At 38.7% G+C, this 18,647-nt stretch overlaps 1 protein-coding gene across 2 annotated transcripts in view; it reads right to left on the reverse strand.

The window, feature by feature from the left end:
- Window positions 1–18,647, reverse strand: part of arhgef19 (Rho guanine nucleotide exchange factor (GEF) 19) — a 51,355-nt gene that overhangs the window by 14,903 nt on the left and 17,805 nt on the right. For both annotated transcript variants that reach the window (XM_041800328.1, XM_041800329.1), the window contains exons 2-3: window positions 3,130–3,841; window positions 2,545–3,036 (exon numbers count right to left, since the gene is read on the reverse strand). In XM_041800328.1, coding sequence (XP_041656262.1) covers window positions 2,545–3,036; window positions 3,130–3,820 — 1,183 coding nt within the window. In that variant the 5' untranslated portion in view covers window positions 3,821–3,841. The remainder of the gene's footprint in view (window positions 1–2,544; window positions 3,037–3,129; window positions 3,842–18,647) is intronic.

Consider the following 18,647-nt stretch of genomic DNA (forward strand, 5'->3'; position numbering starts at 1 on the left):
CAAAAAGAATGCGACTTTAGAGCAAAAATCTAAATACATTTTTTGTATTCTTAAATTGTTTATCCTCAGTTAATTTTATCTAATCAAGTGCAGGTTATAATATAGAATGATTTATTGCTTGTGTTTGTTAAACAGCACATAAGATGAGAAACCTAAAAATAACTCAATAAAAGTTTATCTTATCTTATTTTAAATCCTAATCACAATATTGGTGGAAAAAAAAAATCTCAATTAGATTATTATTGCAAATCGTTCAGACCCAAATTGGAGTGCAATTCAGACTCCTTTTTTTGTTTACACATTTGGCTCTATTTTGCAAACACTGCATTTTATTTTAACCTTTTAGCTGTTTGGAATTCAGATATAAGCCTAATATTCATCAGAAGGGATTAAAATCTGACGTCAGACGAGGCCTTACACAATGCTCTGGGAAGAATATTTTGTATTCTGCTTTGATGTCATGATCCAGATTTTGATTTTGTTTAGCTTCTCAGTTTCTTTGGTGTTTCTTGTTCCTGTTTCCTTGTGTTTCAATGGTTTGTGTTCTCTATGCTAAATCATGTTTTTAGTGTTGTTTAGTCAATGACCATTTGTGTTTCATTATTTCTTGCATAGTTCTAGTTTGTTTTGTTAATCCTTGTCCCTCCCTGTATTTGAGTTTCCCTCCTTGTGTTGTGTTCCGTGCATTCCCTTTGGTTGTAGTTTGTTGCCTTTGTATCCTCCTGCGTTTGCAGTGTTTCCTTAGTTTTAGATTCTAGAGTACAGTTTGTTGTCTTTCAGTCCTTGTGTGTTTCTTATTACTGTCTTGTGAAATGTTCCATATTTCCTGTTTTATTTTGTAGTTGCCTTTTGTATGATTCCAGTTTTTCTTCCTGCCTCAGTTTCCCTCCACTGGGTCTCGTTATGCAGGATATACATTTTCTGAACTACAGTCGCTAGAAAAAGTATGTGAACCCTTTGAGATTTCTTGGATTTCTGCATAAATTGGTCATCAAATGTGTTCCGATCTTCATCTAATTCACAACAATAGACAAACACAGTCTGCTTAAACTAATACTGCACAAAAAATGATATGTTTTTTATGTTTTTATTGAACAAAACATGTAAACATTCACAGTGCAGGGTGGAAAAAGTATGTGAACCCCTAGGCTAATGCCTGGTTGACCCTCCTTTGGCAGCAATAACCTCAACCAAATGTTTCCTGTAGTTGCAGATCAGACCTGCACAACGGTCAGGAGGAATTTTGGACCATTCCTCTTTACAAAACTGTTTCAGTCCAGCAATATTATTCAGATGTCTGGTGTGCATTGCTCTCTTGAGGTCATGCCACAGCATCTCAATCGAGTTGAGGTCAGGACTCTGACTGGGCCACTCCAGAAGGAGTGAAGCCATTCTGTTGTTGATTTACTTCTATGCTTTGGGTCGTTGTCCTGTTGCATCACCCATCCTCTGTTGAGCTTCAGTTGGCGGACAGATGGTCTTAAGTTTTCCCGTAAAATGTCTTGATAAAATCAGGAATTCATTTTTCCATCAATGACAGCAATCCATCCAGGCCCTGAGGCAGCAAAGCAGCTCCAAACCATGATGGCCCCTCCACCATATTTCACAGTTGGGATGAGGTTTTGATGTTGGTGTGCTGTGCCTTTTTTTCTCCACACATAGCGTTGTGTATTCCTTCCAAACAACTCAATTTTGGTTTCATCTATGGACAGAATATTTTGCCAGTAGTGCTGTGGAACATCCAGGTGCTCTTTTGTAAACTTCAAATGTGCAGCAATGTGTTTTTTGGACAGCAGTGGCTTCCTCTGTGGTGTCCTCCCATGAACGCCATTCTTGTTTAATGTTTTACTTATTGTAGATTTGTCAACACAAATGTTGGCATGTGCCAGAGACTTCTGTAAGTCTTTAGCTGACACTAGAATTCTTCTTCACCAGCATTCTGCACGGTGCTCTTGCAGTCATCTTTACAGGACAACCATGCCTAGGGAGAGTAGCAACAGTGCTGAACCTTCTCCATTTGTAGACAGTCTGTCTTACCATGGACACATGAACATCAAGGCTTTTAGAGATACTTTAGTAACCCTTTCCAGCTTCATGCAAGTTAACAATTTTTGATCGTAGGTCTTCTGAGAGCTCTTTCTTTGCCAGGCATGGTTCACATCAGGCAATGCTTCTTGAGGACAGCAAACTCAAAACTGGTGTGTGTTTTTTATAGGGCAGGGCAGCTTTAACCAACACATCCAATCTCATCACATTGATTGGACTCCAGGTTGGCTGACTCCTGGCTCCAATTAGCTCTTGGAGAAGTCATTAGCCTAGGGGTTCACATACTTTTTCCACCCTGAACTGTGAATGTTTACATGTTTTGTTCAATAAAAACATGAAAACATATCATTTTTTGTGCAGTATCAGTTTAAGTAGACTGTGTTTGTCTATTGTTGTGAATTAGATGAAGATCGGAACACATTTGATTATCATTTATGCAGAAATCCAAGAAATCTCAAAGGGTTCACATACTTTTTCTAGCGGCTGTACATTACTTACAGTCTAGGTTGGGACTGAAGTAGTTGGAGCTCTGTCTGTCCCGGGATGCTACCCGAGCTGACAGCGACTTCCCCAGCTTTAAGGTGAAGGAGTTCTTCCTTTGAGACAGCTGCAGTCTGGATATCAGTTCTGAAGCAGAGAAGCGCCGCCGCTCCTGATCTCCTGGGCGGTTTCGTGATAAAAAGCTCCCTCCTGTGGCGCTTAATGTCTCTACAGTCCCGCTGTCTTCTCCCACACCTGGAAGTGAGTCCTCTATAATCTGTAGTGGTTCTTCTGGTAGATTAAAAATATCATCGTGACTAAGGTTTGAGAGATCAGTAACACCGTCTGTGGATGAAGCACTGGACATGGCTTCCAGGGAGGATAATCCACTGAGGTCCTCCTCAAGGAAAGATGCAAAGGGTCCTGGGAAGATGAAGTCTGGGTCCAGGATTGGACTGCTGAGAGAGTCATCGCTCAGGCTGTCTGGAGAATAAACCTGCATCTTACGCCCTGGAAACAAGACAACAGATTTATTAGATCTAAAGTAAGCATGTTAAAGAGTTAAACCTAATTTGGTCATAATGAGAAGAAATGCCCACTCACGGATAGATTTCTCTTTGATTGAACCATGTGACGTCCTCCTCTGAGGCTGAAAGGAATCAGGGCTCTGAAAACCCAGACCTTCAGGTGAAGATGGGGAGCAAGGTGCCTGAGATTCCCAGGAGTCTCTGTTAGTGTATAAAGAGGAAAGAGGGAACGACAGAGGGAGGCTAAGAGCTGCATGGAGGGGTCGGCACACTGTTGTGACACAACGTGGCTTTTCAGTTTGCTCCTGTGGAGAAGTCCTGATGCCGTTATGGCATTCAAGCTCACCGTCACCCACAGGTGTATGAGAGTTCAAATTCAAAGTTGTCACATGCTCATTGTCTGTCCTGTGGGAGCTCCTCTGAATGTCATTCAGTTCATTTAGAGTGTGTCTGAATCCATTCAGGGGCAGAGATTGTGACGTGCATTGTGTCTCCGGAATAACAGTTTGTCTCCCAGAGCCAAGTCCATTTATTTTCGGCGTCACTGTTGGTTGTATCTCAATAAAAGCCAACGTCTCCTGCTGGCACACGGCGACATGCTTGTGGTGACACGGGTGGAGAAGCGGTCTGTCCTCCTGGGCCTCGCTCAGAGCCTGGGGGTCTCCTGAGCCAGGGATCCACATGCTGGGACTTTCTCCACGGCAGTGAAAAGCGTGACGGTGGGGCTGGAAATCAGGAAAAGGTGAGAATCCATAACCAGGGAGCATGGCTGAACGGACACATGGGAGCTGCAAAAGGACAGAGGGTACAGATTAGTACATGGGTGTACAAGAGAAAAGAACGAACTGTTAATTGGTATTATTTGTTTTTTCTTTCTTCCAAGAAAAGATTTGATGCAAAAGAACCCTTTTACATCCATCATTCAACTCATGTTTGATTTTAATGCAAACTAGGAAACAATTTCATTCAGGATAGGCTTTAAATTACAAATGATTTCTTTCTTTTCCTACAACTGAAAATAAATGTATGCATTCATAAATACTAAAATAATTTGCAAGCTTTCTTTTGACAGAACTTAAGGGGTTTACCAAAACCACCTGATAAGTTAAAAGGCTAAAAGCAAATACATCATTCAGTCTGTACTTATATCTAAATTAGACGAACTTCTCTGCCAAGCCACAAAAACCATCACACAGAGATTTATAAAACTGGAGCTATCAAATGATAACATTCTTTAATTCTGAAAAATCTCTGAATTTCTACAGCAATCACAAATAATATCCTTTTTTTTGTCAGTTTTTGATATTCCACAATTTTGTATTTAAAATGTGTGGGTAACTGACTTCCTGTTGGAAACAAGACCTGCTTTTATTTATAAAGAAAAAGGAAGTTAGGGTTGAGTATTAAGTATTATGACATGATTTACTACAGAAAATTGAACTTTTTATGGAATAAAAAGGAAAAACTGGAATACTACAAAGGTAAATGTTTGATAGCATGAGGTGCAGATGATGTTCGACTTGTCTACTGAGCGGTCAGTGAGTTTTTAAAATGAAATGAGACATTAAGGAGCAGTGGTGGACTTATTTTACATCACTGCAGCTGCAGAGAAACACTGTAGTGATTTAACCACATGTGCTAAGAATGCATACATGCAGAAATGCAATTTAAAAATGAATGCACTTATCATGGACCTTAATTACATCATGATTAATGCATTACTGCTGACAGCACTGGTTAAAAAAAGATGATATCATAAGTTTTGGACAGGATTGTCCGCACAGTGAGTTATTGTCCCTTTCACATGTTTGTTATACCACTGCTCTTAATGTTTCATTTCACACAAAAAAAAAATTCACAGACAGCTCAGTGGACAAGTTAAAAGTCCTCTCGACCATGTGTTATCAAAAATTTACCTTGTTACTGTTCTGTTATCTTCTTCACAGTCCATGGTTAAAGTCATGTCAAAGTCTTTTGATTTTCTTTAAAAATAAAGCAACTTTGTAACTGACCAGGAAGTCAGCTACCCTTAGTTAAAGATAGTGTAAAAATCAAAGATGAAACAAAAACAATCTGGAATGTAAAATAATGGGATATCAAAATGGGGAGACTAATCACTTGTGGAATTCTAAGATTTATCATGATTATACAATAACATTTTTGACAGGCTTAGTTTGAGCTCAGCATTATCTAGTGTCACCCCTCTGGGTTTTGATTCTTTAAAGAAGTGAATATTATAAGGACATGGGCACTATTTCTGGTTTGCTGGACTGTAAGAAAACAAAAATTGCTCAATGAGAGTCATATTACAAAAAGACTATATAAATTAAAAATGGACTTTTTGTCATCTTTCATCATTTTTAAAGTTGTTCATGAGAACAAAGTGGGTTGTTATCATAGCTTTTAACACAGGGAGTGAGTGATGTTATGAAATTTCAGTAAAGCCACTCTTTAGTTTCGTCTGAGGTGTAATGAAGCCCATTAATGGAGTATTAATTTTGGCAGCAATTTGAAATAAAATCTTAGTCTTTAAATTGAAAGAGTCCAACACTAACATTTCAGTCTCTATTTAGTCTCTGTTACAAAAACGTATCCTACTTTTTATCAGAGTATTGATCACATCCTTAGTCTTGGACTCATCTTCCTCATGTAAAAAAAATAGTCATCAAAATGTTTAGCCAATGCTTAGTTGACAAAATTCACAATGCAGCTCATTTAGAAACCAGAAAAGAGAGGGAGTTATGCTCCAAGCCATGCATACACTGCTGAGAAGTCTTGAATCTGTACAGAGTACAATGAAATCTCAAGACTATCAAGGCATTCTGGAGCAAAATGTGCTGCCCATTGCCAGAAAGCTTGGTCTCAGTCACAAGTCATGGATCCTCCAATGGGATAATGACCGAAAGTGCAGAGCTAAAAACAGCCAAGAATGGCTAAGAACAAAACACTGGACTATTCTGACATGGCCTTCTATGAGTCCTGATCTAAATCCTATTGCACATCTGCAGAAGGAGCTGGAACATGCAGTCTGGAAAAGACACCCTTGCCAGTCCAATCAGCCATGCTCCTATTAATTAAAAAAATCTGTATAACACTTGGCCTTAAAATAGCCAAGATGGATAAGTCACCAATAAGTAATCTTCTGCACTGTGCGTATGAATAAAAAATAAATTATAAAGACAAAAACGGTTTTTGTTCCAGGCTTTAAACATGTTGATTTCTGCTGCCAAAGTAGGCTTTTTAATATGGGATCTAATGGATATTTATTATTTGTCAGATAGCCTCAAGTGGCCATTTGAGGAACAGCAGTTTTGCTGTCCTCTGCATTAGCTTCATGTTTGAACACCAGAGGTAAGGCTGCTTAGCTGTAATCACTGAACCTTCTGTATTGTTTGGGTATCTGCATAAATACATGAAGCAAACAGAGGGTTTAAGTGGAGAAAACTGAGATGCATCTTCACAAACAACAGTTTCATTAGTCTGAACCAACAAAACAACAGACCACTTATCCAGCTACAAAATAAGCATACAGTTGACTGAACATGACTCTGTTAGCTGCTTGGCTCAGTGTCACCAGAACATACCGCTGACTCGACCAAGTGTTACATCACCCGTTCAATTATAATGAACGGTAAGCAGTGCAGCGTATATTTTATTAGGTATTCAGCCAGCCTGTGGATCTTTAGTTGATGGAGTTGCTTCCTAATGGCCTCTGTTGGGATTCACACAGCCTCATTAGGCTGTATGACACACATACACATGCATATACACATTGAACAGATACTCCTGGAATTAACAGCATGGCCCCTGGAACTACTGACGCGTGCAGGATGCTCCCCAGTCAGACCCCAGACATGCACATGTGCCTTCATGGACACACAAACGTGCGCTTAAGTCTAGGTTAGTGTGTCTCCTGAGCCGTGTCTTCCTGCTTTAATTAAAGACCTGTCTACGTGCAGCAGTCAGCCCCTGTACTTAACATCTTTACACACTAAGAGCAACACACCAGGTCCAGACAGGATACCACATGAGACAGACAGAGGAAGAGAGCACATCCTCAGCACTCTCACCTTTCACCTGAGATCCATACTCATCCATCAATGCAGCTCTTCCTGTCAGCTTAAGTTAGTGAGCAGTCTTCCTCTCTGATTGAATATTTACTGTCAGTGTTTAAACCCACCAGTGGGTCACAGCTAGTTTGTTTGACACACATTTGAAACACACTAGTGGAGCTAAACACCAAGTTAGAGTAATGCTAACATAGCTTCAAGCACACAGTCTAATCAGAAAGATGCATGCATCGTTAGGTTATTTATTGAGTGTATTTAAAACTCTATAAACCATTTGTAAATGTATTCTGTAAGTGGAGCCCAACTGAAGACAGAAAGCAGTAGATTGCAGTCAGTTCACATCAGAAGGTTCTCGACCATCTTGAAGCCTTCTCCAACTATTTGAATACATAGTTTGTCAGCAGCAGACAAGCTGTCTTAATGTGAAAAGTTACCTCTTGGAGAAGGGCTAAAGCTTCCTGGGCTGTACTCTCAGTCAGCTCAGTGGATCAAACGTCCAATTTCACGACCAGAGTTGAAGCATACAGTTTATACTTTACAAGAACAAATGATATAGAAATACAAGACATATGCTCTCATAAACAAGTCAACCAACCACATACTGCTGGTGAGCTGTACCGCTACATCTAGGACAGTGTTAACTCTGTTCACCATTTTTTTCATTGATTATTATATAGTAGTATACAAGTTTTAAACCTTTTTTTTTTGTCCAAGGCACACCTCAGATCAAGGTATGACAAACAACCATAAATATCCAGTGGTGTTGTCAGCAGGACTGACACCCTCTGGCTGGTTGGTCGGATGGTTGGTCGATTATGCTCTCATCCGACTGAGATCCTGCTCATCGGTTGGTCACATGCGTGTGTGTATGTGAGAAAAAAACGGCAGAGATGCACAGCAGACTGACTGAAAGTCACCAAGCAAGAGACAGATAGGAGCAATGCACTGCTGGGCAGTCCTGGTAGAGAGGCACACGAGGCAGAATATGTTATATTCTGATTGTTTCACAGCAGTTTAGTCTTTAGTCTTTAGTCACCTGAATGACCAATCGCTTGGCTGGTTTGCTGGTGTAATTTTGGTCAACCAGGTTTTTCTTTAGTTGACTAAAACCTACTAAACCTACTGTCCACGCATCCTAGTGCTATATCTAATCTCTTCTATCAGAACGATCCATTGTGACCAACAAACTTCTGCAAAATATGGAATTGCCTGTTAGATTTTATACTACCCCCAGCTCAAGTGCTGACAGATGTTAAATAATGGCTCAGTTACAGCTTATTTTGAAAAAGACATCCCATTGTATTAAAAAGGAAAATAAATAGATAAACAGATAAAATCAAAGTAAAAAAAAAAGCCCATTAGACTGTGGATGTCTTAGAAAATCCGATTTTTTTGTAAGTTGGATCAACTCACAAAAATGTGTTTGTAATGTCAAAAATTTGAAAAAGAGAAAGGCTTTTGTACTGGATAACAATTCCATATGTTAGAGTACAGCTTTCATGGCCATTGATACACTACCACGTAAAAAATGGCACTTTATTTCTTGATGGAATATTGAATTTCATAATCATGCACAAGGTACCAGATATTTTATTTATTTGGATTACATAAGCTTGCCTTGACAAAAATAAAGTCAATTTTATGACACACTGGAACAAATACAATTAAACATAAGAAATAAAGAATTCACCATGCCAAATTTTCTAAGAATTGATCTCTGATTCCCCAAAACTTTTTTATTAGAAAATCTTTTCTTTTAACTGTATACAGTTGCTAGAAAAAGTATGTGAACCCTTTGAGATTTCTTGGATTTCTGCATCAACTGGTAATCAAATGTGCTCCGATCTTCATCTAATCCACAACAATAGACAAACACAGTCTGCTTAAACTAATACTGCACAAAAAATGATATGTTTTCAAGTTTTTATTGAACAAAACATGTAAACATTCACAGTGCAGGGTGGAAAAAGTATGTGAACCCCTAGGCTAATGACTTCTCCAAGAGCTAATTGGAGCCAGGAGTCAGCCAACCTGGAGTCCAATCAATGTGATGAGATTGGATGTGTTGGTTAAAGCTGCCCTGCCCTATAAAAAACACACGCCAGTTTTGAGTTTGCTCTTCTCAAAAAGCATTGCCTGATGTTAACCATGCCTGGCACAAAAGAGCTCTCAGAAGACCTACGATCAAAAACTGTTAACTTGCATGAAGCTGGAAAGGGTTACAAAAGTATCTCTAAAAGCCTTGATGTTCATGTGTCCACGGTAAGACAGACTGTCTACAAATGGAGAAGGTTCAGCACTGTTGCTACTCTCCCTAGGCGTAGTTGTCCTGTAAAGATGACTGCAAGAGGACAGCGCAGAATGCTCAGTGAGGGGAAGAAGAATCCTAGAGTTTCAGCTAAAGACTTACAGAAGTCTCTGGCACATGCCAACATTTGTGTTGACAAATCTACAATAAGTAAAACATTAAACAAGAATGGCGTTCATTCCAAAAAACACATTGCTGCACATTTGAAGTTTACAAAAGAGCACCTGGATGTTCCGCAGCACTACTGGCAAAATATTCTGTCCATAGATGAAACCAAAATTGAGTTGTTTGGAAGAAACACACAACGCTATGTGTGGAGAAAAAAAGGCACAGCACACCAACATCAAAACCTCATCCCAACTGTGAAATATGGTGGAGGGGCCATCATGGTTTGGAGCTGCTTTGCTGCCTCAGGGCCTGGATGGATTGCTGTCATTGATGGAAAAATGAATTCCCAATTTTATCAAGACATTTTACGGGAAACCTTAAGACCATCTGTCCGCCAACTGAAGTTTAACAGAGGATGGGTGATGCAACAGGACAATGACCCAAAGCATAGAAGTAAATCAACAACAGAATGGCTTCAACAGAAGAAAATACACCTTCTGGAGTGGCCCAGTCAGAGTCCTGACCTCAACTCAATTGAGATGCTGTGGCATGACCTCAAGAGAGCGATGCACACCAGACATCTGAATAATATTGCTGGACTGAAACAGTTTTGTAAAGAGGAATGGTCCAAAATTCCTCCTGACCGTTGTGCAGGTCTGATCTGCAACTACAGGAAACGTTTGGTTGAGATTATTGCTGCCAAAGGAGGGTCAACCAGTCATTAGCCTAGGGGTTCACATACTTTTTCCACCCTGCACTGTGAATGTTTACATGTTTTGTTCAATAAAAACATGAAAACATAACATTTTTTTTGCAGTATCAGTTTAAGCAGACTGTTTGTCTACTGTTGTGGATTAGATGAAGATCGGAGCACATTTGATGACCAATTGATGCAGAAATCCAAGAAATCTCAAAGGGTTCACATACTTTTTCTAGCAACTGTATATAAGCAAAGCAGTTTCTACATTGTAGTGGATTAAATTTTAAATAGGGCATATTAATTTTTAAGAGACACAGGCTTGAATGTAAGAGTTGAACTGTCCTAAGGGTGGGCTATAAGGGAAAAAAATGTCATATCATACATTTTTAAAGACATAATCAAAATTTTGATTTTTCCCAGATCATTTTTGTATGAATTCTAAAACAGATTTTTAAGTTACTGAACTAATCATATTTCCTAATTATATTCTTTAAATGCACACAGTGTTTACAAGGTTTTTAATGGCTTCTCCGTCCTCTTTGTATGTTACAAAATCAGGCAATCCTTTAAGTCAAAAGTTTATCTACATTTAGAGTTTTTTCTACATGATATCTGCATCATACTCACAAATCAAAATAGACAGTACGGTGTGAATTAAGGGCAGAGGGAAGGTAACACTCTGTGAATGTTAATCTTTAACTATTTTATCTCCCTTATTCATTTGCTTACAAAAACTCACATTCAGCAACACAAAAGGTCTTTGTTATGGATAATTCTCAAAAAAGTAATCTAGTCACACATTTGTTTGTAATTTAGAGTTAATTATCACACTTTACACTAAATCCTTATGAGGTATGTATATGCTACTCTATGCTATCAAATTAAACTGTACACCTGTAATTTCTACAAGTATGTTTTCAAGGAGGACTAAAGCACAACTCTATGCTCTCTCCTGAGGTATAATTTGTTTAAAATGACGTTTGTTTGCCTGGAGAAGAACAGCCTACTAGTCACAGTGTACCTTCTTTTATGGAGCACACATGTGCTGTACGCTGTGAATATGAGGCTGTTGAAAAGCCACACCTGTTCTTGTGGCAACGGTAGACGGCCGAGTCAATCCTATCTCTCTCTCTGTTTCTCCCTTACACTCACACACACGTTCGCTTGTATGCATGCACACACACAAAAGCACACAGAGCAGCACAGGCACAAATGGTTACCTGTTCCCCGCTGCAGACAAAGCAGCCTTTATGTGTGTACCTGGGCCAGGCTGCCCTGAGCACAGGACACCTGAGAGGGTGTGGGAACTGTTTATACTGATCAGCTCATATAGTGCAGCCACTGAGCCATATAAACACATCCAGAGGACTGCTGCACAATAACACAAGCTTTATTAGTGTCTGCATGTGATTACTGTCTGGTTACAGTGTAATCCTGCTGCAGATGTACAGCATTAACCCAACTTAATGCACCTCTGTGTGCAATTTCATGCACCTCTGTGTGCAGTCTGTCATTGAAGATTTAGGATTAATCGCTTCCTGTGTCCCATTATAGTATCTAGAAAATTTTATTACATGATTATCTAATGCATAAGAGGGACATACTATGAAAATTCAAAGAGCGTAGAAAATATTGGATAAAGTCTGCCATTCTGTTTCTGAAGGGGGCTTCTTAGTCCAATCAGAGGTGGCCACCATGTTAAAGAATGCTGTCTCAAACTAACTTCAGATCAACTTAAAAACTAAGAAGTTGAGTTGAGGTAGGTCTTGAGCCTCCTGTTAACAGCTACAACGTGCTGACCTAAAGCTATTAGCACATAGTAGCCATAGCCCTAATAATGCAAAAATCAAAATCCTTGTTTAAATCTAAACAGACAGCCTCTTCATAAGACTTCAGCCACTGTACGCCCATAAACGCATTAACTATCCATCCATTTTCTAAACAGCTTATCTCATTTGGGGTCGCAGGGGGCTGGAGCCTATCCCAGCTGTCATTGGGCAGGAGGCGGGATACACCCTCAACTTGTCAGCAGTCAATCTTACACTCTATAGTCACCAGATAACCTAACGAGCATATTTTTTGGTGGTTGGATGAAACTGAAGTACCCACAGAGAACCCATGTATGCATGGGGAGGACATGCGGACCCTGCATAGAAAGGTCCTGACCGGGAAGCAAACCAAGAACGTTTTTGCTGTGAGACAACAGCACTGACTTCTATGCTGCAGTGCAGCCCAAAAGCACTGACTAGTACAAGCAAAATCATTTTTGAACCAGGCTGTATGTTTATTTTGACATAAAAAACAGCGTTTTAACATCTATATGCAACATTTGGTGCCTATGCAGTCATACTAAAGTGGAAACTCAAGGAAATGTGGTTCTTTCCACTTCTGAATTGCTTTCTTAACCTTATCCACTCACCAGGTACATCATATCCTACTTTAGATTGGTTTTTACTAACTTTTCTATGCTAAAGAATAGGAATGCTGAAGTGGCCTAATCATACACAGAGTTTCTCCATGTGGCCCTCAGTTAAAAGAAGTTTGGACTCTTGTCTAGAACACCTGAGGTTAATTGACTGAACTTGCAAAACACATAAGCATGGTGTAAAAACAAAAAAGGTCTGTAAAACAAACAAAAACAAAAAAAACAAACAAAAAAACAAAAAAAAAACTATGCATGCCTCTTACTGCCATCTTTACATTTTTCTGTATGTGGCACTCCAGCCTCATAGGCTTCTTACAGACTGTGCATTTTTATCAATCTTATACATTTCTGACATGCTACACTACAGTTACTATAGTTAACTAAAACTAACTAAATCCACTTTTTAGTTTCCCTGAACTCTCATCCAAATGGCCTTCTTCTCATCCTGCCCCATGAGGGGTAGCTCATTTGCATTTAAAGAGACATGCACTAAAACAAATCATTCTGAGATAGGCCCTTTAAATCTGGTTTATACAGGGTCAAAACTTCCTCTGTTGCTTCACCTATGTTATATTTTGACAAAATCACAGCACAGATGTTATATCAAAACCACATAGGACTGTGTTAAAAGATGGGAAAGGGGTACAACATGTCACCTCCTAAATTAAACCCAGTGAATGTTGGCATAATCCTCCACAAGCAGGTAATCCTCCACAAATCTACAATGTCTTTTGAGAAAATTAGCTATCTGTGATTAGATCAAGAAATCTCAAAGAAACCAAAAACTGACATGAAGCTTCACCGCTACATTCATCACAACATTAAAGCATCCACTTACACCAGCAGGACATTCCTTATGCTGATACAATTATATAACGCAATTAAAATTTCAATTCAAAGACGTGTAATTTCCCTTGTCATACCAGGGTGTTATTTGTGACTGTTATGGACTCCGCTGCCAGTTCCTCCCCCCCTGTAATTTCACCAGGCTGCTCTAAGACGCCATGTCTGCACACAGCACTTAATGAATGGCACTGCGGCATGCCTTTAATGCCAGCAGTCGCACGAGAAGCATTCTTAATCTCAACATTTTTCATCCTGAATGTCTCAAAATAATCCTTTAATGGGGTGTATCATATAAATATGAGTATAAATCCAGAGCTGATTCAGCGTCATTCAGAGCCAAATGTTGTGTAATCACATAATTAAAGTTTGTTTGATGTTAGCCAGCAGGGGAGATAAGGGTGTTAAAACAAATGGATTCACTGTTAGAGGTCCATAAAGGTAAAGAAAGACTTCTCTCCTGAACATATTTTTCTAATCTTACTCTGCTTTAAAGTGACAGCAGCAAAAATGATGAAGTACTTGATAAGTTTGCTTTATAATGAATGTTTACAGCACAATAATGCTAAAGAGTAATGAAACCAATGTTTAGCTTGGTTCCCCATATGCCTTATCTCTACTGAGCAAATTTGGTTTTCACTGGTGTATGCAGTCACAGGAAAGGGGAGGCTTAATATAAGCTCGCTGAATCAACTCACAGTGAAACAACATGGATTAATGAAAGGGAAAAAAGTTAAACATTAAAGAGAACGCAAAGAGAGACATAATAAGCTAATTTATTAGCATTGGAACATGGTGTTCCACTCTGTCTTTACCATAACTGTAATATATGCCTTTCTTGTTCAACTTTGTAGCTAGTAGGCATGGAGGAAAGACCATGTGCAGTCCCAGACGCTAATGATGCTACTTTAAAATGCTAGGGGATGGGGATATTATGGGTTCTCATCTATCAGTTCACAGCACATTTCAGCGTTGCAGGATGGCGAGAGACAACAGCACAGATAGAGGTCCATATACACTCACAATCAGACACTGTTTATGCCTCTGTTACTACCTCTAAAGATGTCTCTCACCCCCCAATGCATTTGTTGATGTTGCATAAACGCACAAAATTTCACATCCGTGGGCTCTCAACCAAAGCAATAACACAATATGACAAGTACAGACCAGCAGTATTCATTTTGTTGACTGAAACTAGACTAAAACTAAAAAGGAAATGACAAAGATGTGACTAAAACAAAAAAGGCGCAAATCAACGTGCATGTCGGTTGTTACTGAAACATTGTCAGCTGAATATGGCACTCATTATAATAGAAAAATATAACAAAAAACAATGTGGTTTTTAGGGGACTGTTTTCATGTGCTTGTGCATAGAAGTATTCCTGCAAGAAAGACCATCCAGAGACACAGACTGTAAGTTCATTGGCAGTATGTGAGCACGGTCTGAGAGTTTACTGCATATAAAGACCAGAGAAAAATAAACTTGAGTGACTATTTTGAAAACAAATGGAGTTTTTCTATCCACCATTTGAAATTTAAATGCTTTAACAGAAGCTGTAAACATCTTCAGACCTTCTTATACTATGCCCACACAGCTCCATGTTTCTGTCAACTCTCCTCAGTGATTATATTTACAGTGGTTTCTCTCCCACACAGAGCAACAGGTTGGTTTAAATACACTGTCTCACAAAGACAAAACTAACAGTGATTTATAGCTTGATGAGTGTATAAATACAATTATTTTGTACATGGTTAAACATTATATCTGGTGTAAAATTGAAAACTTTCCTTTCTTTGCTGTGTATGAGTCTGTTAAAAATAATTAAAGTCTTGACACAAAAGCAGGCAGGCTCATTGCATAGACTGAAGTATAATAATTAAAGCTATGGCTATGAACTGTAGTTTTATGGGGTTTTTTTTATCTTATTGTTAGCCTTCTGTTTTATTGCTTGGTATGGTCCTGCAAAATTGGATTGAGTTAGTAGGTGAACTAACATTTCTTAACTGGAAAAAAAACAAACTTTTTAAGGACTCTTAACTTTTGCCTACTGGCAACAGCAAACTTCTAATTATGACAACCAAGCACTTCATGGCTTACAAACAAAAACATTTTTTCCAAGACATTTTCTCCCCTCCAGAAAGTAACTAGACTTTCAGAAAAAAGGGTCTTGCATATTAAAGAAATATGAAGGATAAGTGGAACCAACAAATAGTTATTTCTCCAGTAAAAAAAAAAAAAACAAAAAAAACAAAAAAAAAACTTCTGTTGTTGATCCTCCTGCTGCAAGAGCAATCTATGCATCTTAAAATGCAGCCTAAAACAGTTTCTCATACAATAGGGCAAATTTTCCTCTGTTTTGGTAATATTTACAAAATCGTACAGCTTTTTTTCATCAAATAACACTCAAGATTTCTTATTAATATTAGGTGATAATATTTGAAAACTAGATCATTGTTAAAGTTTAAGGTTTTTCTCCTTACTGGGAGCCATGGTGCTAAACTGGGAACTAAATTCAAAGACACTGAAAAGTGCTGAAGTGCATAAAACAAAAATTGGGGACGCATGTATCAGATTTTTGCTGATATCTGCCGATATTTACAAATCGATTTTAGCTGATAAGGATATTTAAATATAGTTAAGACCTAAAACTTCAAACACACTTCTAAATGTAAGGAATGATGATAATTAAAGAAAAAGACATCACCTGACATAGGTCTGTTCTTCCTACCTGTAACTCCAACAACATATCTATTCGCATTGCCAATATTTACAGCTGATATAGGAAGAGTTTCTAGCCAATGTAAATACCGGCAAAGTTTTCTTATCTGCAGATACAATCATTCCCCTTTTTAAGTTAATATCTGCCGATACTGATATCATCATGTCATATCATCATCCCTAATAAATACAGAATGCAAACAGCTTCATGGTTTATATGCATTAAATAACTGATGGAAAATATATCCACTGCAGCTTTACGGAACTCTAGGGTGTAGTTGGATTGTTTAGAGAGCAAAATCATTTAAAATGCTCAAAGAAACATCACACAAAAACAAAACATGACACATTGAGGCAGTAATAAGTGGCCATGTCACTTTAAATTACAGATAAAGGAATCATGTAAGGTCATTTGCAGTGTAATTAAAATAAACTATTTTTTTCCTAGCCCTGCCCCTTGTTGTTACCATCCCAGCGTCTCCCCCCTCCCCCTCACATCCTCCTGCCTGAGCTCCAGTCCAGTGTGTTTGGTCAGACAGAGCAGAGTGTCCTAACAGTGTGCTGTGAGCAGCTCATGTGTGAGTGTGAGATCGCAGTTTAACTCGATCGCATTAGACCACTAATTGCCAGGCAGTAGACTAAAGAGCCCAGCATTGTCTGCAGAGACAAGACATGACATCATTCAGCGTCACTTTCAGGAAAACCACACTCTTGTGCTCTGTGTTTTTCAAAAACAGCTTTTACAACATTTTCCATCAGTGCTGATAAAGTGATGCAACTGTGTTGACTTGACAAAAAAAAAACACAGCAACAATTATTATCAATTATGTAGCTATAATTAGAAAGGTAAGACTGTGATTCTAAGTCATTAGTAGATGGTACATATTTTAAAGTTACTTATTAGCAAAAAATACCTGTTTGTAGACAAATTAACTCAGTATCACGCTAAGAACGGCACTGCCAGAGTGAAACACAACTGTTTAGTTGGGCTGGCTACACACTCTACAGCTTTCAAATCTTTACTGATTTTAAAAACATAGAAGACCACAGACATAAGAACAGTTACTAATTTGCCCAGGGCACACCTAAGATCAGGCCAAAATCTCATATCCATGTAAAACAGCCTCCTTAACCCATGTTACAGTATAGTTGGTACAGTAATAATGTATGGTTGTAAAAATTCCTATGGCACACCTACCCGTGCCTCAAGGCACACTGTTTGGAAAACCACTTCACCAGATAATACGGCCTGAACACGAGACCACAAACCTGCCACTACTAGGAAAGGTTTGGCAAATCCCCTGACTTGAGATCTCACAGAAATGTGAGATCAAATGTGACCTCAGAAGAAAATTAAATATGGAGAATGATCCATGCTGTGAGCACTGAAGAATAAAAAGAGAAATTAACATGTATATCTTTTATAAACACAAGCTTTTCTACTTTATCAATAATCAAACATAAGCTAGCTTTAGTCTTAGGCCCATGTGATAACGAGTGCTCATTTTATGCATGTCGCTGCATCTCCCTACTGTCACAGCCCTGCCTTTCTTCACTAGTTTTACCTCAGTTAATCTAACTTTGACTAAATTTTTTGTATTGCCTATTTAAGGCAGAAAATTTTCTGAATGAAAGCATTCTGTACAAACAAATCAGGTTCCTCCAGAAAAGTGCTAAACTGGGCTTTTACTTTGAAAAGGAAAAAAACAGAAATATAAATGCACTATCTTCCCCAACAGTTGTAGTTTATCAAAATCTTTTGCTTGTAGCCTTTATCAGGGTCATCAAGAAACATACAGCTATGGACATGCATATCTGCAATGCCCTTGGTTCTCAACTGATGGGTCAGGACCTTTAAGTACATCTCAAAACCAATTTTCCTTTTTTGTAAAGATATTTTTTTGTGTGTGGGGAGGGGGCAGGGATAAGAGTGTGGGGGATGAGATGCAGTGAAGGTGCCACATGCTGGATTTGGACCCAGGCCACCCCTGTATTGGTTTGGCCATCTTTGCCCTTTGAGGCTATTTTTCAACGGGTCAAAGACGGGTGTCTGGATCAAAAATATGTGGCAAATAGTCTATGATGTGCTTTTATTTTAAAGGATATGTCTCTTTGCTTTGTCTCATCACATCATTTGCTCCATCTGAACTCTAAACTGCCCCATTTTTTATGCAAAATGTTTGGTTATGATTTGTCATTCAGGAAGTGGTGGCGGGTCCTGATTCTAGACCACTTGGGAACCACTGTGCTAAACCAAAGTAAATATGGCTCTCTATTTTTTCTGTCTGGTTTGGCTGAGACAGACATGAAAAAACGGGCAAGTCTTCTATTCTCTAGATTTTCTGCACATAATAGGTGCAACTCATGCCAACAGTTTGAAAGCCCTGACTTCATAATACGCAAGCCATTATGAAAATCATG

This window comes from Cheilinus undulatus, linkage group 11 (genome assembly GCF_018320785.1).
Source record: "Cheilinus undulatus linkage group 11, ASM1832078v1, whole genome shotgun sequence".
Taxonomy (NCBI): domain Eukaryota; kingdom Metazoa; phylum Chordata; class Actinopteri; order Labriformes; family Labridae; genus Cheilinus; species Cheilinus undulatus.